The sequence below is a fragment of the Falco punctatus genome (assembly GCF_963210335.1).
Source record: "Falco punctatus genome assembly, chromosome: 7".
Taxonomy (NCBI): domain Eukaryota; kingdom Metazoa; phylum Chordata; class Aves; order Falconiformes; family Falconidae; genus Falco; species Falco punctatus.
Window position 1 is genome coordinate 59893485 of NC_137587.1, and position 23060 is coordinate 59916544.

Below are 23060 nucleotides of genomic sequence, written 5' to 3' on the forward strand. Positions count from 1 at the left end.
AGAAGTATTTTGGAGTTACCAGAATTTATTTTTTAATGCATCATGTGTTGCCATCACTTATCTTAAGTCAAGCAGCTGCTTTTATATCCTGTTTTTCTGTCTCTTGCTAGCTTTGTGCCTGATACGGGACATCTTGCTGCAGTCGTTCTGCTTTGGATATGTCAGTCATGTACACAGCGTGGGGATAGGTGTTGCTTCCTTTGGACTGTGTGAAAGCGGTGCTGGCAGCATAGAAAGAGTTGGGCTGAAGTAACTTTCTTCCATTAGAAGAAAAAAAATCTGAAAAAAATAAGGTCTGAATTGTATCTAGAGGTAAGGTGACTTTCATTCAAAATCTAAAATACGGATCTTTGCTTCTTTCCTCCCCCGAATTCCAGAAAATATGATTTGTCTTTGATTATGGATGGGTTGAGGATTTTTTTTTTAAGCAGATGTTTTTAAATCGGTGGTTTCTTTGGTATGCTGAAAGAAAATAAATACATTCAAAAGGGCTGAGAATTTAACCATGGGGAAAAGCTAAAGAAAAGCGAGACAAATTCTTGTACTGACTCCATGAACCCTTTGGGTGACAGGTTCAGCACTGTTTCCCCATTTGCTTTAGTGACACACAGACTCACCACAAAATTCCTTAAGCTTTTGTCCTGGCTGGTCTGTGAAGAAGGCTTACACAAATGGAGAAGTGCTGTGACAGCAGCTGAAAGTCAGCATGATACTGATGCAGGCTGGGCTGCCATGGGAGGAGGGGAAAAAACCCAAACCTCTAGCACAGTACACCCATGCTGGCAGCTCCTGCAAGGATTTGCTTTTACTTCTGCTCGCTCTCGGGGAGGCTTTTCCTGCCTTTCAGTCATCAACCACTGAACACTTTTCCCCTCTGGCCTCTCCAAAACACCCTCAGCTACCTCAGGGGATTCTAACAAATTGAGTGAGTAGCCCACAAGGGCCCCTCGCCTAACAAACCCTCCAGAATCTTCCGGCATTTTAACCAGATATTATCTGTGTCACCCAATTCATGATGATAAACGTTTCTCCAGTTTATTTTTTTCAAGGTGTAAAGTACGGAACTGGAAGAAACACTAAACAGTTAATTAAACAATTTGTACTTAGTGTCTGCTTGGTACTGTGCAACCCAGGGGCTGTCCTTGACTTAATGCTTTAATAAAAAAAGCTCGTGTAGCTTCTGTTACAAAACAGACCTGGCCCTGGAAAGAGAAAAGAGATGTTTTGAAAAACAAGGTGGTATGGGAGGCTCTGCCCCTCCATGTTACCTAATGGGGTGTTAGTAACCTACCAATGACACTATCGCTTCCTCAAGTCTCTTCCCTTTGTGTTTACAACATTTCTTCTGACAGCTGAGAAGGAGCAAGTTTCCAAGGGCTCAAGGTTTTTTTCAGCAGCACCCAGAAGTCTGGCACCTTACCCTGACCTTGTAAGTCTGCAAAACTGGCCTGGAAATTAAATGGAAACAGACTCTCTCTTGAGAGTCCAGCTCCCTCCTACTCCTGGTTGGGCCAGAAACACTGTGAGAACAGACAGATTTCCTAGCAGTATCCTGGCACTTTCTTATCCATTGCCGGCCAAAACCAGAAAGTGTTAAAAAAAAAAAAAAAAAAAAGAGAGAGAGAGAAAGAAAGAAAAGAAAAAAGAAAACTCTATAGGAAGTGGGAGGAGAGGAAAGCACTGTATATTTTTAAAACAGAAATCTTATCTGAGTTTTGGGTCGGTTGCTTTGTCTGACTGGTTCATCTACCCCCTCTCCTAATCCCTGTGTTTACTGCAGAGCTTTGTGGTTTCCTTCCTCCGGTCCCCTTGGTTATCTGGGCTGGCACGGAGCCTGGGTTCTGCTTCCCTTCCCCCTTGCGCACCTTTGTATCCCCCGCCACTGGATCCTGCAAAGGCAAGTCTTAATTCTTCACACACGCTTTTTTTTTTTTTTTTTTTTTTTTTTGTCGTCATTTGCAGCTACTCAGGGGCACCTTTTGCAGGCTGTTGTGCTCAACCCTCATTGCTTTGCCTTCAGCTTGGCCTGTGGTTTTTGGTTTCCTTTTTTTTTTTTTAATTTTATTTTATTTTATTTCTGGTTGCCCTGAAGTGCGCACAGAGTTGCTGACAGCCCATGGAAAACTCAGCAAAACATTCCACGCAGAGCACTTGCTTGCCTTCACCATCCTTTCCTGTGCCACGCTCATTTTTATTAGAGGTAACTGAGAAAACAGGACCTTTGGGCTTTGGCTGATCTGCTGCTGCTGCTTTCAGACACAACATGCAGGTCTGGAGCACCATCTCCCCTGCTTCCAGCCCAGCCTTCTAGCCCTATGGCTACTTCTGTTGGTTCCTCGTCAGGAACTTGCTCTGCCATCAGCTGTACAAGCCAACTGCTTCCAGCTTTTCCTGGTTCTCTTTTTCTCCCCAAGTTACCCAGACAACTAATCCTTCTCTCTTAAGTTCACCTCCTTCATTTTTATGGTTCCCACTAGCTACTTGTTCCCTTTCTCCCTTGTTTTGAGAGGTCTGGCAGCAAAGCCTCAGACATTTCAGTACTTGCATGTTTCAGGATTTTTATTTTCCCGGTAAAGTAGTAATGTTTTTTTAGGGAGTTAAGGAGGCATCCTCTAACATGGTCATGGCCTGGTACTTTCCCAGCTCGTCAGCTCGATCCGTGCTGTACTAGCTCCCCGGCAGTGTTAAGCAGCTCATTGTAAGCCAGGACAAAAGACATTCAGCAGCTTAGAGAAAGGTGATATGACAAGCTGAGCCCACCCTGTCTCAGGCTGCCTTATGTGGCAAGCCTGGAGAGAAGGCTTCTTACCTAGTTAAGGAATTTCAGAAACTCACTGTCCCATCTTTAATTAGGAAGGATTGTTTGATAAGATTTCTTTAGATGCAGCTGTCACAAGTAGATCAGCATGGCCGCAGGCAAAAAGAGCATGGGAATACCACAGCCCACCCCTTTTCCAGTACTACCAGACATCCTTTGAGGCAGTTTTCAAGATCTTGCTCAGCATCTGCATAGATCTCCCATTAAAGAGTGGAAATTTTGATGTTGAGTAGGATGAGGACAGCAATCTCACACAGTTTTGAAAATCTTGTCCCCAGTTTCTTGGAACCACGCAGGCTGCAGCTACATGTGGATGCTTGCCCGTGCCACCCAGCTGTGCATCCCTTAAGTACCTTGCTTTAAGGTACAGAGCTGTCCCTTTATGTCACTCCTGCGTTAACACAAACGTAGCCTGAAGCAAGATAAGCCAGTCTAAAGGTACACTGGCGATGATTGCAGAAGTAATTTTCAAAATGAGGAGCACTTGCTTTGAAAGCCAGTTGGGTGCTTTAGATACCAAGCTCAGAACCTGGTGGCCTTGTCTATATGTTTTCCTGCTTCCCAATGTCGTCTTCATGCACTGGAATTAGTCTTTGCTCTCCAGATTTCTTTACTGCAGTGGTGGAGCCTCCTTTTGCCATCATTAACAGCTATGTTGGATTTTATTTTGAAAATGTTTTCTCTGTGTGCTCCCATCTCTCAGATTTTATTCCAGCCCAGTTTTAAGGATTGCAACCCCTGCAGGAGTCCCTACAAATCTTATGACTGGATCTCATGACAACAGCCTCTTCAATGTTGTTGATTAATCTTTGTTCTCTTGGAAGTTAAGAAGTTTGCACAAATAAGAAAGCCCTCTCTATTACTCAATAACCAGCCCAACTTACATCCTAAGAGTACAGTGGAAAATTTGACTGTTGTGGGCCAAAAGAATCTAACCGTGTTACCAAAGGCGTTATGCAAGACTAAATGAAGTTACATTTTCTTCAGACTATTCAACTCTCTGCATAATTTACTTAGTATTTTAATCATCTTTTTTGAACAGTCCTTACTTTCTGAAAGGTCGGAAGTAGCCTAACAATAGTTACTATCATATGATAACAGCTTTGCTGGATATAAGACTAGATTCCCAACAGACAGCATTTTCACAACACAGAACTGCAGTTATCCTGGCAGTAATTGGCATCCTTGCAGATGGTCTGATACAGAAATGCAAGGCTTGACTGTGTGCTCTTTGCTTTTAGAAAGTGCTATTTATATGGTAAGCTCCTTGGGGCAGGGACTGTCTCATATTATGAATGCTTCATACAACTGAATCTTGAATTGGTTGAGGCCTGAAGGCACAAATCTAATTCCAGGAATAGTATGATTGAATGGACGTGGAGACTAAGGAACTTTCTCAGTCCTAGACATGATGTCAGTACAAGATTGAGGTGGAAGTGGGAGAACTTGTACTGCGCAGGCTATGTGTTGTTTGGATGGAAACAGGACTTCATTCTCTAGGTTTATCAATGGGTCACTGTTAGTGAGTACTTCTAGTTCACTTACACTTTCAGATCTTTCTGAGGACAGGAATCGCTCTTAAAGTCTTGAAATAGTCTATTTCCTTTTTTAAAATACCAGCGAGGGAAAAGTTTTACTTACTTGGATTCTGCAGCGAATGCTGTGGTTGCTGCTGGTTATTAGTAGCGAGGATACATGCAATAACAGGTGCCAAGCGTTAAGATCACTGTAAGCTTAGGATTAAGTTATGAGAAGACACTAAGTGAGCCAGATCTGTTCACAGGAAATGAACTTTTTTCTATACTTGTTTTGACTAAAAGAATAAAATCCAATCTTATATAATTCTTTGTTGCTTGATCAGGACATGTAGGAGAATTGAAGATAGACCTGGCAGGCAACCTTATAAACGTTAAAGAGTCAAATACCCAGATGCTAACTGGATCCAGAAAAGTGATAAATATCTTTCTGCTTTAAAACTGAAGCATGGGTATTTCTATTAGCCAAGATCTTACTGTTCACCCATTGCTAATTGGAATAGAGAATTAGTAATGAGGAGCTAAGGTGGCCCACAGACTAGCAAGGTTCTGTTGGACTCCCACTACCACCCCACTCAGTCTTCTGCACAACTGCACTTTGAGATCTTACTCTTTGAAGACCTTTGCTAATGTCTTCACAGGCTGGAAGTTGTAATAACGTTTCTGATAATTATTACCTAATCCCATTCTTCTAAAGCTGCCGTTTCTTTGCCTTCCTCTTTGCACTCAGCTTCAAGGATGGTAGGAGGAAATCAGGAAACTCACCTAACGTCTTTGTAATCCTAACCAGATGGGAAAATTCATGCCTGGCTCCAGAAGCTAACCTGTTTGATTCAGAAACCTGGTCTGACTACCACCATGCTGCTACCACCCAGTGGGCAAGGCAGCTTTCGGCAGGGAGAGCACCTGCACCTGCAGGCAAAGTGGGGAGGAAGGCAGGGACTGAGGATGCTCAGGGCTGACTGCTCCCTAGTCCTTGCTGCTCCACCAGCACAGCTGCACTGCTCCGCGTGGACCAGCGTCTTGTTTCTTGTGGAGGCCAGCAGTTTTTTTATATACATTTATACATTTAATATCTATAATATATCGCTATATAATATATATTATTTTTATATATATATGTATATATCTAAGCTTCTGGAGTCAGGCAGAATTTTCCCATCTGCCCAGGATTATAGATATATATATATAAAAATATGTATTTATACAAAAATAGAATCAGTCTCATAGGTCGTGTGCCTCCTTGGTATCATCTGGGCAGAAGGAGGAAAGCGAGATGATCTAGTCTCATCCCAGTCCAAATACTAAGTGAGGATGTACAACCAGAATGAGATTTTAGACATAGATGAGTTGTGTATGCACTTTGGGTTGTTGCTGTTCAGGAATTAATGCGGAATAGCTGGGGGAGCTGCTAGTGCTGGTAGTCACATAGCTCTAACAGAGACATTGCCAGCCAGCAGGAGTAGCTATAGGAAGATAATTTGAGCATATAGGGACAGATACTTGCTCCTGAGAAAGTGTCTCTAGCACAGCATGTGCATCCCTGGAATAGAAATTAATGAGTTTGTGTCTGGGGTTGGAAAAATAACGTGTGTGTGTGTATGGCAGGAAGCAGAGCCTGTGGTGTTTGGTCTGGCTTCATCTCCGGCTCACCTACACATACAGCCCCTCGTACCTGTGACAGCACTGTACAGTGTCCCTTACGGCTGTCACAGGCGTTACAAACACAGTGCAGACAGGTGGTCTACCCTGACCTGCTAAAATGGGTCATTTCAAACTGCATTGGTACCTGTGGGTTAGTGAGCCTCCTTGCTCCTTTCCAGCCAGGTTCTGCTGTGAAAGTCATGCTTTGTAGCACTTCGAGGAATACCTGCCTAGACCTGTGCCTTGGCTCCCCTTCATTCCCCAGGGTGGATCACAATACTTTTAACCGAGCTGAAATGTCAGTACATTGGGCGTAACACTGTGTTTAATGCTCTGTCTGCTTCCGTGTTTGGATGCGACCTCTTCTAGTCTGGGTGAGACCACAGTGAGAATGGAGTTTAGTAATGAAGTGGAATCACAGAAATATAGAGATGCCACTATAGGTAATTTTGTGCTACGCTTTCATCCAGGCAGCACTGAATATAACTGATTTCTATTCCTGACAGGCTGTTTGACATTCCTGTCTTCTTGCAGCAGCTAGGCTCTGGTTTGTACTCACATGCTGATGCAATAGCTTCTGCTGGGTTTGAAAGGAAAGGAAAGAACAGATCGGAATCCTTGATATGCATCTAGGCAACAACTTCCTCTTACAACCAAACCTCACTGGCAGAGGTCACTACACTGGCGCTCAGAGCTGAGTCTTGTAGATGAGCAGCACGTAAAAATTTACACAGCTTTTAATATGCCCTGGGCCAGCCAGTTTTCAATTACATTCATGCCTGCACTTCCCTTTGGTGTGCAGTGGTTAACCCTTCTGATACGCTCTCACGGTGCTACCTCTGCCAGTGGTGCTGTGTGCTTGCCAGGAACAGGTAAGCACATACCAACACATTTCCCAAGGCAGGGAGTCAGCCACGCAATCAGCTGTTTCTTTTTTTGTTGTTACTGTTTTAAACGCCATTAGTGAGGCATGAAAGTATGTATTTTTTTTCAAGGTGTTTTTTTCTTTTCCACAGGATTTGCCATGGTCTAGAGCACAGCACGGTAGTTTTTTCCTTTGCTCTAGGACCATGTGTGAGTGAGTGGTACTTGGGCATGTACCCTTCCCCCAGGAACCATCCAACTATGGGGAACTATGAGCTTCTCTCTGATTGTGTATGGCATACTTACCTTCATTTGATGACCCTCTCACCCTGCCTGGCCTGTGGTTTCTGCTGTATTTTATTTTTCCTTGTTAAAAAGAGCCATTCCATATTATTCTAGGGTCTGCTGTTGCTATTATTTGGCAGTATAAATAGTTAGAAGGGTCTGCAGAGGCTGTCAGATGGTTTAAGCTAATGATCCCTTAGTTATGATCCCTAGCAATCTTAACTGGATTTGGCAGTGGAAGCAATTTAAGGAGTGAACTGCTTATTAAAATGACCTCTACTGCATGTGTCTGTACTCAGTAATTGATACAGATTAGTCAGGAGTTCGCATAGCTTTTGATAATGGATTAATCCTGGAAAACTGAACTTTTTTTTTTTTTTTCCTTGGGAGCAGCTCAGAACAAGTCTGTGGTTTCTGTAGGCTTCTGTGTTCTCTGTCCTCTGCAACATCCCCTTACTCCAGCTCCTTAATGGATCAGTGCATTCAAAACGTCCTCTGAGACACGCACGGTGCAATTACAATGGTACCTTTTAGCAGAAAACGTTCTTAAAACAGAGGCATAAAACCAACCTGACGGTTTTAAGGACAAAACAGCTTTGAGGTTTAGAACAAATGGGAGTCTTAATTTCAATTTCTGCTATATTGCACATGGAAGCATGCCCAGACAAGCATGCACACACTGTCCGAGGAGTTTGCAACAGCAGCTGTGTGCGTAAGACTGTTCAGTTTGGGAGTATCGATGTTCTTGGGAATGCTTGCATGTACCAGCAGAGGGCACGCAGACTTCATTAAATGGGGACATGCGCTAATTAACAAATCGCAGAAGTAGGTAGGAGGCTACCTACATCCATCTCGTTCCCAGACAAAGCGCTTATTCAGTTGTGCCCATCCCAACAGACGTGCGTTCGCTGAAATAGGCAGGAAGCAAGAGGGCATGAAGCATATGTTTGGAATTACATAATCCATAGTCAAGCCATGATCATGTTTCGTGTTCATGCTTAGTCAGGCTGTGGCAGTGATTAGGGTTGACTAAATAGTTACTGTATCTCCCATTTTTTTCCATTGTGTGGCATCTGCCAGCTCTGTTCATCATTACAGCCTCAATCTAGGCAAGTGACACGTAGTGTGGATCAGCCCCATAATGAACCAGAGGAAATCAGGGACAGAGTCAGCAGTTTTTATAATATATTAGAACAGGATTATTGGGAAATGTGAACTTAAAAGGAAGGCTGTCTGCATTTTAGAAACTAAATCAAAGATAAACTGTACAGTAGACTCCTGTTTTATCCTGCTCAGTGCACTTGCAGTACATTCATAATCTTCATAAAGGAGAAAATGAATTGGTGAAATAGGCTGTTTTATGATAATATCCCATATGTTATCAGATTCATGCAGGCAGAATCACACTAATGAAGAGAAATTGCAGTTTATGTAGGGCTTGCAGGCCTCGCTTAGGCAGATTAACAGTAGCGAGGGTAAGAGGCAGCACACTGCCTTGGCAGGCTGCCCAAGAACTAATCAATGCAGATGGAGTCGAAGGGACTGCGAGTCTGATTCCCAACAGTCATCTCGGAACTGGAATGACTGCATCCATCAGTGCTCCTTGATAAGGCATCCTTTAAGCTTGTGGTAAGAATGAACCCATTTGGGGAGGCAGAGGCTGAGCAATACTAAAAGCGATGACTCCACATGTGGTGCAGGGGAGAAGTGGGTGTTTAATTTTAGCTGCTGACCTGATTTCATGCTGAATGACAAGTATCTATAGGAATCCTCAAGGGCCAATCAGTTGCTATGCTAGTGAGGCTTTTGGAGAAATGCATTTAATTTTATTCAAGTGATGCCTTTAAGGAAGCAATTATGATTTTAAGCTCTCAGAAGTTCTGACTCCTCCAGGTTGATTTCAGCTAGGGCTAAGCTGAATGTCTTTCATGTTTCATGTTGCTGAAACTGAAGTCTAACTCCATTGTGTATTTAACATGGCACACACTAATGTTCTGAAATACCCTGATTTTCCTCTGTGCTGTTCAGTTTTTTTCCCTAATAGGAAAGCAGAATCAAAACACCTCAAGTCCTTTTGCCGTTTGCACACACATCCTGAAGTGAAGTTGACAAAATGAAGCAACTGCAGAGCCTCATCACTGAGGATCTCCTTTGCAGGGGTTCTCACTTGCAGCTTTGTGCTTGAGGAAAGTGTACTTGTGACCCAGGAGAGAGCTTTCATTTTTCAAGAGGAAGGCTGGCAAAGATCTCGGTCCACCTATCAAGTCCCTTTTCATAGAAGACATTCATGAAAAAAATATGAGAGTTGGGCCTACGCATGGGGCAGATACTTCACTTTTCACTGGTGATAGAGTTCTGGCCACTACAAACATTAGTCACTTGGAGTTCTTCCCTTGGCATCGTGTGTTTCTCATAAAAAATGAAGGCAGTTTTCAGCCAGCAGCGAAGCATCAAATTGCCCAGTGTTATTGAATGCTGAAATATAAAGTAGTAGGGCTTTTACTACTGCAGATAACGTGGTAGCATGCTCAGTTCCTGTGTTCATACCCCATTCCGCTGCTGTTGCTGGCTTATGTAGGTAGAGTTTGAATGCAGGTTTGGTTCATGCCCATCTTTCTATAGTCATATTGATTGATTTGAAAGTTTATATTTGAAAATCACATTGCATTATCTCCCCCCTGATTTTGACTTCAGTGAAAAATGGCTGGACCCAAATTGCCATGCTTTGTGGATGGGATTTGTTTGTTTTCTGTGGCTAGTTGCTGACTGGAACCTCATCTGCACATTTGTATTGGCTTTTTATTTTCAGTTGTCTCTGAATCTGTCCAGTGATTAGTTTGTTGACAGATGGCTTTTCCCTTGAATAAGATACAGTGACTAGATGTTCTGAATGTCCCAGAAGGGCTCTGGCATTTGTCCTCAGGACAATGAAAAACACCCTGGCATTTTCTGCCTTCTCTGAATTTGCCTTTCATCTGTGTATTGTATGGATTCCTCTAAGGATGTAGAAAGAAAAATGTTAAAATGTGGTTATACCAAGAAAACTGGCAGTTAAAAAAAACCTTTTACTCAGCAAACCTGCAGTTGCTGTGTATTGCAGTTCACACTTCCTTGCCTCAGTAAATGGCTATGTTTTCTACCACTGTTTGAAGCTACCACAGCAAAAAAAAAAGGAGAAGGATTGATTTGATTCCACTTGCTTTATTTTGACTGAGTTCCCATCCCTTGCACCCCTGCAAATGGTTTGTGGCTCTGAGGTTGCACAAACAATGCAGGCAGCACAATAGCAAGACAACAGGGTTTTCACATGGGAATAGTGGGAGCTGTGGGACTCTGCCTCAGTGGTGATGTGCAAGAAGAAAAGAACTTAATCTGACTCTGTCTCCAGTTTGAGTCTGCAGGGTTGGCACCTATGGGAGAGGAGGATCCATCTCTGTATTTTTGATATGTTAACCAGCCTTGAAGTGGATCTGCTGAAATGCAATCACTGAAACACGCTGAACCCAGGCATCCTGTGATGCTAAGACTGGTTCCTTTTCTGAAGGGGAAAGAACATCAAAATTATTATACTTTCTATAATCTCTTAATCACAGCTCTCATGAAACAAAAGCTTTCTAAGAGCATCCTTTCTTCAACAGTTACAGACAAAAAAGCCTCATTTAAGTAATGTGCTTGCTGAACCCACTGTGCTGCTGCAGCTGGTACTGGGGACAAGCTCACCCTCTTCCCCACTGACAGTGATGTGCAGAAATCCACTCTGCTTTTTTTTTTTTTTTTTTTTCACCACACCAAATTCTTCAGTTTTGCACATGTGAGTCAACTTGTAAAAATGACTCACAAGCTCATTCCAGCCCTTCTGAATTGGGAGCCCAATTAAAATACTACTTGTAATGCACATATTGAAGAGAACGAAAACTGTCTGTTCCTGAGTGTCAGGCATTAGCACAGCATATCTGAAGGCCTGGCCTGAGCTACTCTGATACTTGCCAGCAGAAAACCTTGTGTTTAATTAAGATACAAGTAACAGAAAAAATATTTTGAAAATCAAGTCAGGTAGGAAAAAAAAATATATAATTAAACTATAAAATTGGTTCATTATCAATACATCAACGTTTATTTCATTTAAATATTTGTTTTAAAATATTTATTTATGTGTGTATATATATATATACACACATACAATGTTGTTGGATGGAATGTTTTATTTATAAGACACTGCAAAGGTGGTTTTTCTGCAGGGCTACAATACCTGGCAATCGGCTGCTTCTGTTGCTGGTTTGCTTTTTGAATAGACATTGTCTTAGGTTTCATGTGTCTTCTGGGCAGGTGCCCCTATAGAACTGGTAATGTCCTGTAATGGTAATTCCTCACAATCTCAGTCTTTGGCCTTCAGTGAGCCTTTATGTCAGGACCAGCCAGTCTTTTCAACATTGCCACCCACGTACCAAAATTCCCTCCGGAAGGTGATCCTGGGGATCTTGGCAGTAGCTGTACTGCAGCACCAGGACACAGTTGACATAGTCTGAGCATCAACTTGTATTTTGACTGGTATAAGTCACATATCGTACAAAACTAGGCCTCATCTGGGCCAGCACCACATCAGCAATCTGATTTTTGCCAGCAGGCGAAGGTCTACAGGGGGAACGTGCTGGCTGGACAACATGTCATCCCAGCTCAGCAAGGATGATGTCTGTGATATTGACACATGGCCCTTCAACTGACATTATTCTCTGGCATATTCATCATAAGCACTTTTATCTCCATCTGTGGCATCACAGCCAACCTTAGGGCAAGAAGGTGGGAGCTGCAGCAAAAGGCAAGGAATCATTCAAGGGAAAGATGTTTCGGAGTGCAATTGCTTCCTGGTGTTATCTGCTCTATCCAGCCATGGCCTTCCTTTTCACAGGCTTCTGTGACTGCCGCAGAATAGAGGTCATACCCAGGAGCAGCGCTTGCCCAAATTCTCCTACCTGGTCCCATACCACCATTGTGACTTACAGCCAGTTTCCAGAGCAGTGGGTATAAACCAGCGAGGTCTGTAAGCCCAGTGGTACCACGTAACCCGCCTTCTACAGCTGAGCGAAAAAAAACCCCAGTCTTACATTAAAGGGATTCACTGACAAAAGCAACAACCTTAAATGAGAACTATTTAAATAAACAGCTTTTCTGGCCTAAGTTCTAATTGAAAAGAAGAAAATAAACTGATCAGACATTGTGGGAACAACACATGCGGGAATGTATTTTTCTTCAAATACAAGTCTAGTAAATGTAAAGATGAAACCTGATCTTTGTCCTAGCAAAGTTCAAACATGCACATATTGTTACCACTTACCAGTATGTAAATAACATATATGAATCATTGCCAGTAGGTGGTAGTGTGTGTTTTTCAGATACGTTTGTTAGTACTGCAAGTGTTTCATGTTTGAGGTGATTTTTTGTCATCTTTAATGTATGATCTCAAACCATCATTGCTTTGAATTCAGGCCCTGGTTTCACTGATTTAATAGTTCTGCTTCACAAACATCAGCCCATCTCAGAGAGGCATATTTTGATTTTCAAGCTTATGGACAAACCTAACTGGAAACATTTTGAAAAGTGCCAATTAGTATGAGCCCTGAGAATTCAAATGCCTGTATTCATTGGAATGATTGGATTGCTCTCTAGTGTTTCATTTTAGGAGGAGAGCTTTTGATAAATAAATGCATTATTTTAATGATTTATAAACTTAGAACTGCTCTGTCATAGAGGCTTTTTTCGAATCCCTGAAAGAGCTCACTGGAAAAGGAGCAATACAGTTACTGGACATCCAGTTCCTGTCAGTGTCTCACTGAGCTGTGTAAGGAAAGGCAGTGCCCAGCTGGAAGAGACTAGGAGTTTTGGTGGAAACCATCCCTTCCTTGGCCCCTGTGGTTTTTCTTGCTGAGAACAATCTACACAAAATCAGTGCTGTTCCCCCAACTCACCACACAGGAAGAGATGCCCGCTTCCCCCCCTGTGAGAGTAGTTACTACGTCTCGTCGCTGGCTGCCCGGGGAGACATTCATCCTTCCCCAGGTAATGACCAAGCTGCCCTCGCAGCCTGGCTGGTGCTCTCCGACTGCCTTTGTTGTGCTTTTGGGAAGGGACTGAATTTTTGTTTGGCGGAAGAAGGGGATGCCAGTGGTAAAGATTCCTTCTGTGGTGTTGCCTGCCAGGAAGCGAGGCAGAGGTTGGGAAAGGCTCTATAAATATTTCTGCAATAACTCAAAGGCAGTGAGCATTTGGGTTGATTTGTTTTTCCTGGGGTGCATGAGACTGCTCTCCTCTGTGCAGGTGTCTGATTCATGTGGGGCTTCCTTTTTCTTTCTTTTCCTACTTGTTTCCTGCCTCTGCAATTGTTGCTTGCACTTGTAGCACTTTTACTCAGCCCGGCAGTCCCACTGAATGCAATCAGGTTATTTGTGCAAACGCTTTTCATCATGAATATGGTCTGCAGAGTCAGACCTTTTGCTTCTTCCTTCTGCTTCTAACCTGTCCCTCCCAAGTTTCCTTTCTCATTGTTTTTCCTTTCACTTATGTCTGCCTGCTGTTAGAGCAAGCTAGCAGAGAAGGAAGTGGGGGAGGGCTGTTTCTGCAGGGGTTTCAGTGCAAATAGTTGCATGGCTTATAATTTCTTGAGCAGGTCAGGCTCTTCTTGGCCTGCACTCAGGCTGACAGAGGATCACTCGTTGCCAGGTGAGGTTAATGTTTGTGCCACCAGTGTCCACAGGCTATGCTGGCAGGAACAGTCAGGGAGTGAGCAGTAATGGGCCCTGCCCAGAAGCAGAATTAGTGTAGCCCAGAGGAGCTGTGCAGGAGACCTGTGTCTGACTCAGGATGAACAGATTCCCATGGAGCTTGAGGAGTTGTAGCCCTCCGGCACATGGAGGAAGGCTTAGGCATATGGATGAGCCAAACTACCAAAACAGAAACCTTCCGTCTTCGGTGGTGAATGAGTCCTGGTTTCACTTGACTGCAGTTTTTTGTCTCCATTAATGACAGAAAATGCCATGTGATATAGGTAGGTGTTGGAGGTGATCATGCAAGCTTGCAGCCTGTTTCCAGTCCCATGCAGCCATGTCCAACCACTCTAGGATGGAGGTGAAATATAAGTTAACCTGCCCTGTTTGCCTTCCTGGATTATCCATTGTTCTTAACCTGTTCCCTTGGAACCTAATTTGACCATGCAGTAGAAGGTGGGATGGAACGTGATTTTGTGAAGAACTTCCTGCCTGGAAATGATACCAAGTTAGCCATCTAAAGTTGGGAGTCCATTTGGAAGGTGCCGACCTTAATATTTCTGTTCTGCTTTCTGTGTTTCAAATGGTAACTGCTAGAGGCAAACTCAAGCAAGGGACATCTATGCTGCCCTGGTGTGTGTCCTCCCCAATATATAAATGTAGCTGTTAGTATATTGATAACAGAAGTAAGAGCTGGGTTTGAACTTGGTCATTGAGTTTTGTGGGTAATGTAGATTATGGAAGGGAGGAATCTCAAGGTCAGAAGCTGATTGTATCATGTGGAAGGCAAGAAACCACAAACTCAGTAGTAGAGAAGTGTTGTGTTGCAGAAGTGAGAACAGAGATGTTAATTTAGCAATTGAAATCAGCCATGCTGCAGACTTTTTAATTGTGTTTTATTTGTATAGAAACAGTCAGTCCATCCTGGAACAACAGTATCTCTGCTGGTTGTTTCTCTGTCACCTTATTCGGTGCACTAGTGACGACATCGTGATGCGTGGTGATAGGTCTCAAAATTCAACTTTGAGTTTTCTATTCAGAATTAAGGAGAGGAGTAGGAGGTAGCTTTATCTAAGTGTACACTACCTAATCTGTGAATGAATACAAAATGTGAGCGAGATGGGACATTGTTCCTGTAACAGGACCAACTCATCAGCGCTACAGCACTCTTAAAAAAAAAAAAAAAAAAAATGTTCCTTCTAAAATTATATATAACACGAGGCTGCGCACAGAAATGCACCTCATCTCATGCACACAGATTTCCTTGAATGTGGCTGAACTGCCTTTGTCACTGTCCAGACAGTCCCAGAGTGGGGCACAGTGCTAACTAAAGCTTTTCATCTGGATCCCGAAGCTTTTCCTCTGGATTTAATTCTCCCTCTTGAGTTAACATCATCTGAAATACAAAATCTAAGAACATAATAACTGTTACTTCCATCTTCCTTTCAACATTTTCTTTCTGCTAGGAGGCAGGAAAAGCATGAGGGTGACACTTCAGTTCATACTCTCACCCCTAGCTGCCAGAGATGTAGAAGCCAGCAGGCTCTGACAAGGCACTTCTGGTGAAGCTGAGCTGGGGCTTCTTCCATTACATCTTCCCAGTGCAGCTGTGAGGGAAGTCCTGACTGGGAGCCTTTAGCACCGAGTGTGGTGCATAAGCCAGTAAACTGTTCTGCAACTTACTGGCTGGAAGTAGGACAAATGGTTCTAGAAACCCCATCAACTTTCACCCAACACCTTTGCTTCCTGTTGTAGACAGTGCAAGCTAAAAGCACAATTGAAAGTTTGGGTTCTTTATCTGAAGTACAATTTTGACTGGGAGTTACTAAAAGGCAGTAAAAGTGGAAGCATATTTTGCTGTTGTTTTTTTTTTTTTTTTTCTTCAGAGTCCCTTCTCAATGATTGCCATTTGCGGAATGAGGATGTCGAATTTGCCACGTTGCACAAAGTTGTGGCAGCTGTTCCATATTGCTAGATTGGAAATTAAAATGGAGATCTATTCAAATTGTCTGACACTTCCAGCAAGCTTGAAAGCAATGCTTTAAAATATAACAGAACTCTAATTTGGGTCCTGAGGGATAGTCAGTAACATTGAAAGCAAACGTCTTTTTCCAAATGGTCTTTAACTGCTTTGTGTCTTTTCCTTTTCCTTGCTAAATTCTGCTTTCTGTGGCAGCCATGTGATCCAGCCGAAGTCAACAGGATTGCTGAGAACGTCAAAGACCAAATCCTAGGCGAGAACATTTCAGCAGGTCTAGTCTGTTATGACAATAAATATTTTCAGGAATGTTTAAGCTATGCTAACCTTTAAAAAGGAATGGATCACATTTCTATTTTCTTTCTTGATAAATGTGTGGTGCCTGAATCTTCTTAACAGTTTCTTCATCTAAAGATAAGACTGGATTTATCTGTATCTGTAGAGGGTAATGCAATCTCTTGGTTCAGGAATTTGTGGAGGTCAGCCTTTTGCCTGTCAACACACAATCAAAGCTAACTTTTGATCCTAGTGCTGCTGCTTTAGTAACACTAATTTTATAAAGGCTAGAAAAACTCATAACCGAGGAAATGAAGTTCTTTGAAACACGTGTCATTCCAGACCTGGGCTTCAGAACTCAGAGTTTAGCCACCTTGATTTGTGGCTGCCATAAAATTTTGTTTAAAAGCATTAATGTGTTATCTGGTAATTCTTATTCCACAGAAAGAATGCGCTGTTGACATCTCAGCATTTTTGTTGTTGTTGTTTTTGTCCTGAATATGCCAGTTCATCACTCATACGGAGCATTAATCACTACAGTAAATGTAGCAGTGATGTGTTCAGGAAATATTTGACAAGGCTTTATAAAGGCACTCCATAAAAAACCGTGACAAAGTAGTCTGTGGTGTTCCCCGTGGGTGAAATTCACCTGCCCAAAGCTCAGATAAATACGTGACAGACTCTTCTGCTAACACAGCTCCAGTGCCACGGCTATCTGTTCTGTTTTGCTTCCCACACATCCTGTAATGATGAAGACGACTCTTTTCTAAAATACCATTTGCTTTTTCAGGGTGGCACTGGCAACTACGAAGGGCTCAGTGGGCCCTGGAAAGAGCAATGTGCTATTGATCCAGCTGTCCTTTGAAGGAACCCTGGTAAAGAGCTGTATTTCCACAATTCTCGATGAAAGAATCTGTATACAAATAATGGCAGGAGGAGTTCTCTCTGGAATGATATGACTGCATAAATAAGCAGTTCTTCAGTGCATCATGTGGTTTTCTAATTTCCAGTAAAATGGAATGAGTCACACATGACAACACCATTGCCACTAACCAGTGTGGCATGGCATCTGAAAAAGCTAGCACTGGAAGGGTGTGAACTGCAGAGCAGATGATGGGGCTTGAAACATCTTGTTTGCTTTGGCAGAGCAACCAAAATCTTGATGCTTTCCCACAATCTGCTCCAAGGATATAGGTTTTGCTGTGCTGTATCAGATTATTACTCTGGGAATTCGTGCGTCCTGCCTTTGCCAATGGACAGCGCGTGATGCTTCAGATAAAGATAAATGCCCAGACTCCCCACAGGGGAATTCCAAAGCTAGATGGTGTTTCTTCGAGTCGGGTTTACATTACTGCAGGAGTACCAGGGGAGGTTTTCTCTCTCCGGTACCAAATCATAAAAGATATGTCTACTCAGTCAAGCAAACAGAGGCCCAGGACAGCTCACAAGTCCAGGCTCACATACCATAAATATTATTTATATGTAAGTACATGCTCTGGTATGGGCCTTAGGCCAAGTTCACTCCAGAGGGGAAGTCTAGCCGTAGTCATGTCTTACCACAAGCCCAAGTTTTTCTTCCTCATGTTTGGAAAGATGCTGCTTGGCAGCCCAGCTGCACGGGAGCAAAACTCCCAGTGACTGCCGCTGCTGTTGAACCTTGAGTCTGCGAGGAGAGATTCAGAGGCTCAAAAGATGAAGGGCCAAATTAAAGGGATTAAAACCAAAACGTTTCCCTTTATTTCTGCTTTCAGGCCTCTAGAACTGGGAATCAAATCTTCAGTGTTAATGAACTGCAAACTGAAACTTCCCATGCAAAATGCCTCCAGCAGAACTAGAGGCATCTGCTCCAAAGCAAGTTGAAAATGACCTAGCACACACACTTGGTCCCTGGAGCAGGGCCTTAAGGTTCTTCTCAACTTGGTAGTCACAAATGACTTGTACTTTCTTGGATCCGTACGTGAAAGTGGCATCCTTCGTGAAAGAAGGCTTGTTCCTTCAAATGTTTCTCAGAACAAATGCTTGTTAAAAGTGGGGTGGGAGGGGGCGCAAGTAATTCTTTTTCTCTGGACACATCCCCAACACACAGCACTGCTGAGCACCGTATTTAGGCAGAGTTAATGGTGATGTCCTAGGTGGCCAGCGTTATATTTCCATTGGTTTATGTTGCTTCGTCCCTGTCAGTACTGTCCACATGGAGGGCTCAGGAAGAACGGTAGTTTAAGCTGCAATTTAATTCCCTGTAGATGGAGATTTGCTGTGACAGAAATGCCTGTCATCCCAGCAGTCTCTCACATCTGCTGGAGGCAGAAGAGTATGTGAAACAATAACTCTGCCAGCAGATGTGGTTCTGTAGGGACAGTAGTGTCTGTGGTACGAAAATTCTCTCCCAAAATACAGATCTGTGGGGACAGTAAGCGTCTTGTGTTAAGTGACAACTTTGCAGCATCTGCTGGGACAGTAATGTCTGTGATACATAAATGCATCTCTGCATCTGCTGGATTGTTCAGAGAGAGATGTATTGTATATATCCATTTTTAGATGTGAAAATCTCCTTCACTTTAATTTGGGGGATCTGTTTCATTCTTCCCACAGAGTTCTTATTAAGAACCGTCTTATGTAAGAAGAGCTGAAGGTGTTCGTGAGTCTTTTGCACGTAGGGCAGACATTGCCACATTTCAGCCGCCGAGAAATACTGCTATGTTTTCTCCTACCATGGTATTAATCATTAATGGCTTTGTTCTCAATGAACAGCCCAAGTATCTTCAATGATGCTCTTGTGAGTGCTAATGCTTTGTGGTCGCAGTAAGAGCATCTCATGAGAAATGTGTTTGTTCAGAGCAGAGATGCACCACAAACAGAGTGTTCTGATCCAGACCAGATTTCAGACATTCCTAAGTACAGATGTGTGCAGATAAGGATTTTTAAATTTGGCCTCATCTCTACGCTAGGCACCGGACCCGAGTCAGGGAGGACTGCGCTGGAGACAGCCAATTTTCCAGCAGCGCAACTCCATTCAGATGTCAGGGTATTTTGCTACAACAAAGGCTGATGTTGACATTTTTTCTTGGATAGAGACAGATGCAAGAGCTTCTGCCTCAAGGTTATCCATTATACAGTATATTAACTAGATGTTTTAACATTATGCTTCCTGCAGAGACAGAAATGAATGATAATTAATACTTATCAATTAAAATCTAATCTTTTCCCATGTGTATTTATATGCTGATCTTCAACGTACAAGGCAATCCTGTGACAAGAATTAGATACTCTTTCATTGGGGAGCGTTGGGATTATGGTCAGGGAGGTATTATTCACTCATTTATTGAGTACTGCATTTGTGCCTAGATTTTGCTGAGGCGTTGTATATAAACATAGTCTGTACAAAGGAGTTTATAAGCAATTAGCATTACAGGGACAATTATTTTCTCCTTTTTGTAGCAGCACCGAGTAGAGGGGGAGGGATGGAAGAGAGAGGAAGCAAAGGTTGTACATGTTTTATGACCATAATTATAATTGTTTCACAGATTAAAATTTAATTAAAATTTAATTATAATTTACTGTTTCACAGATTAAAACTGATGAAAAAAGACTCAAGGTTAGGACTGTCTCACAGATCTATGAGTTATCTAGCTCAGCTTAAACATACAAATATAAATTATTATTTTTTTTTTAACCTAGCCGCTGTCTAATAGAGAGTGTCCACAAGTGTGATAGGTGCTTTACAGACTCGAGCCGCCAGTGCTGCATCGCAAACAGAATACTGGCCCAAGGGCCATGGTAACAAAGAGCTCCAATCCCACAGCCGTGCACAGAGGAGCACTCCAGTGCGAGGGCTGCACGCAGGAGCAGCCTGGAAGGCTGGACTCTAAACATGGAATGTGAAAGCAAGGGAAAGGCAGAAGCAATTTTCATTTTTGAGCTCTGGTCGGCATGGTTGTTAAACGCCACTTGATTCAGATATACTGTGCGATAACCCTCGTTTGTAAGCGAGAGGCAGAATGGAACAATAAATGAAGGAGGCCACTCACAGTCCAGGTAGAGGGTTTTAAAGTGGGCAGCTGATCTGGCTGGTTAGTTTTGATTTATTATAAAGGCATCTTTATGCTTTTTGAATTGCCTTCCATCAGTCGTGTTAAAACTGCATTCTTGTAAGGTAGTTCATCCCCTACACACATGCACACACTACTCACTCATGTCAAACTAATAGCAAACGCTTATGAAGAAAGTATGGTATGTGGTGCCTGTTACAAAAATCTTTTTTTCATTGATATACTGGAAACAAGCATATACCAGTTTAGCAACTGGTATAAATTTATAGTACGGTATCAACATTTTCAGAGACTGCTTCAGACTGTTAAAGGTGTGAGACTTTTTCTGGTTTGTGGCAAAATTGCTTTTCACAACTTGTCGCAGAAGATCTTTGTTTTTTTAAAAAAAAAAAAATTTGCAAATGAATTCTGTAACAGGGAGAGGTGTAGAATTATGGGGGTGAAAGCACATGTGGGGAAAATCATCATCTCCCCGTTTCTATTTTTTGATGTGACATTCCTTATCATGAGGAAAAGAGGCACTTCTGCAGCTTCCCTGCCCCTGAGCCTCCTCCCATCTCGGAAAGGTATCACAAAGCCACACGCTACTCCAGCTCCATTTTATTCCTTGTCTTTTATTAACACAGCCACAGTGTTTTGAGAGCTCTGCTCATCCCTTAGTATAAAGCATCCAAAGTGGTTGGAACAACCGATGGCAAAATAATAAACATTTTCAGCTGCAGTTGTTCAGATTCTGGATGAGTTGTTTGTAAACATCTTGTTTAGAACTGTCAAGAGGTGGAGCTAACATCATTGAGAGAGGATAAATTCTGACACGGTGCTCTGAGATTTCACTGCCACTGAATGTAGGTTAATATGGGATTCAATAGGAAATCTGGCTTGTATATTGCTACATATTACAGGAAACGAAGGAACTTGTCGTTTGTCTGCAGATTGCTAATTGCAGTTTATTCCACATGCAAAAGGTTAATTTGGGTGTGTTATCACAGTAATCGCATGCGCTGTCTCAGAATAAACTACACTCCTGCTCTTATTGATGATCTGGCCTGTGGGATTGGGCATGTTATTTTGTAAGATTATGGCAAATAAGAATTTTACAGGGAATGCTGTTAACAGTAGGCAGCAGTGTCCTTAAGTGTAAAACAACTGGGATAGAGTAGAGTTGCAAGTCTCTAGTATGAAATACTTCTTTCCTTGACCCTTAATCTAGTTATTCCCTGAGATGCATGTAATTTATTCTTTGTGATGATACATTGAAAACAGGGGTCTCATCTATTCTAAATGAAAATTATATTCTACTCTTATTATTGCTAATCCTTTGTATTTAGAGTAGTATTTAAAGGCCTCAGATTAATTCAGGATCTCTTCGTGCTAGGTGCTGTCTGTATACACACAGTAAGATCACTGCCCCAAAGACTTTACACTTTAATTAAATAAAGGTTGGAGGAAGGAAGTTTTATTACCTCTGTCACAAATGGGAAATGATAACAGAGAGAAACTAAAAGGACTGAGAATTACACTCCTCCTGCAATGAGCCCTGTATTTGCCTGTAATATATCCTCCCTTCCTGCTTTTGTTAAGTTGCTATAAATTGGTAGGTAGATGGTTGGTCTCTCCCCCAGAGATGGGGTTTACTGTAATTCTGCATATGTTTCAAGGTTTTATGGAATGAAAGGCATTATGTAGATAGATAACACTTTAATTTATATCTGATTAAGTTATTCTGAAGAAATATTTCTGTGGAGTAAGTAGATTCATATGAATCTTGTGTGCATTCCTTGTTGCCATATGAGCACACTATTGCACAGACTCTGCGTTCCCTGGGGGGCTGTGCAGTTGGTGCATGCGTGTTTTAAGGTACATCAGTATAACTTTTTTATTGTTATTATTCCCTATAGTTTGCTCTTAAATGTTTTCTAAAATAGTAAAAAAGCAATAGCCCTCAAGATGTTGAACCATTCCACAGGATTCATGGGAGGCTTGAAACACCAGTACACACTTCGTATCCCAGAAATGCATCTCCTTCTCCCCCTGCCCCTGGAAAGTATCATGCTTATTCTTAAATGCATTTTGAACATTTTTAATTAGAGCTTCTAGCTTGACATTAAAAAATAAAGCTAGAACTGCATGGAGTTTTGATTTGAGAAAATATTTCCTATGGAGGAACAAAACCCTGAAGATAACTTGTTTTCCTTTTTCTCCATAGCCAGTATATGGATGTTCAGTAACAGTACAGTGATCTTGGGCAGAAACACAATCCGAGTTTAAGCAGGTGGGATGGGAAGAGGGGAAGGAGGAAAAAAAGGGGATAATGTAAGTCCAGAGAATAAACAAAACAAAGAACGGGTAAAATCCAAGCACAACCCGACTGCTCTCCTCATATCTTTGCATTTCAGTATTTATGACCCTCACGGTCAGACTTCAACAACAGTAATCCTCTACACTGGCATGTCTTTCCCTCATCTTTGTCCTGTCCTGCCCCTGTCTGGTAAGTGGGTACTGTTACTTTCTCTCTCACAGATTTTAGAGTCCTTGAGTTAAAAAGACTGCAAAGCAGCCGATTTTTCATTTATTTATTTTATTTTTTAGTTAATAATGAAGAGCAGTATTTTTAGTGTTGTCAAAGGTTCTGTCCATCTGTTTTTTCTCTGTGTAAAAAATGATGCTTAATGCTGAAAATAGTCACCAGCCTTCTGGATCCTTGAGCACTTACAAGTCGTCTCTCATTTATCCCCTCATGGAAACCATCACTGCTGCCTATGGAACTAAAGTGTAAATTTGTGAAATAAGTGATCTTGTAAATATGAAACTACAGCATTTCCTTAGTTGATGGGACAAGCCAAGCACTTGGGA

At 42.2% G+C, this 23060-nt stretch overlaps 1 protein-coding gene across 2 annotated transcripts in view; it reads left to right on the top strand.

The window, feature by feature from the left end:
• EFL1 (elongation factor like GTPase 1) overlaps positions 1 to 23060 on the top strand; it is a 144812-nt gene that overhangs the window by 99395 nt on the left and 22357 nt on the right. Inside the window, exons 21-22 of one of the 2 annotated variants that reach the window (XM_080396393.1) lie at positions 111 to 312; positions 1781 to 22695. Coding sequence is in view for 1 of the 2 variants with exons in the window: in XM_080396395.1 (XP_080252521.1) it covers positions 22604 to 22612 (9 nt within the window). In the remaining variant the exon portion in view is untranslated. The remainder of the gene's footprint in view (positions 1 to 110; positions 313 to 1780; positions 22696 to 23060) is intronic. The other variant, XM_080396395.1, reaches the window with a different exon arrangement.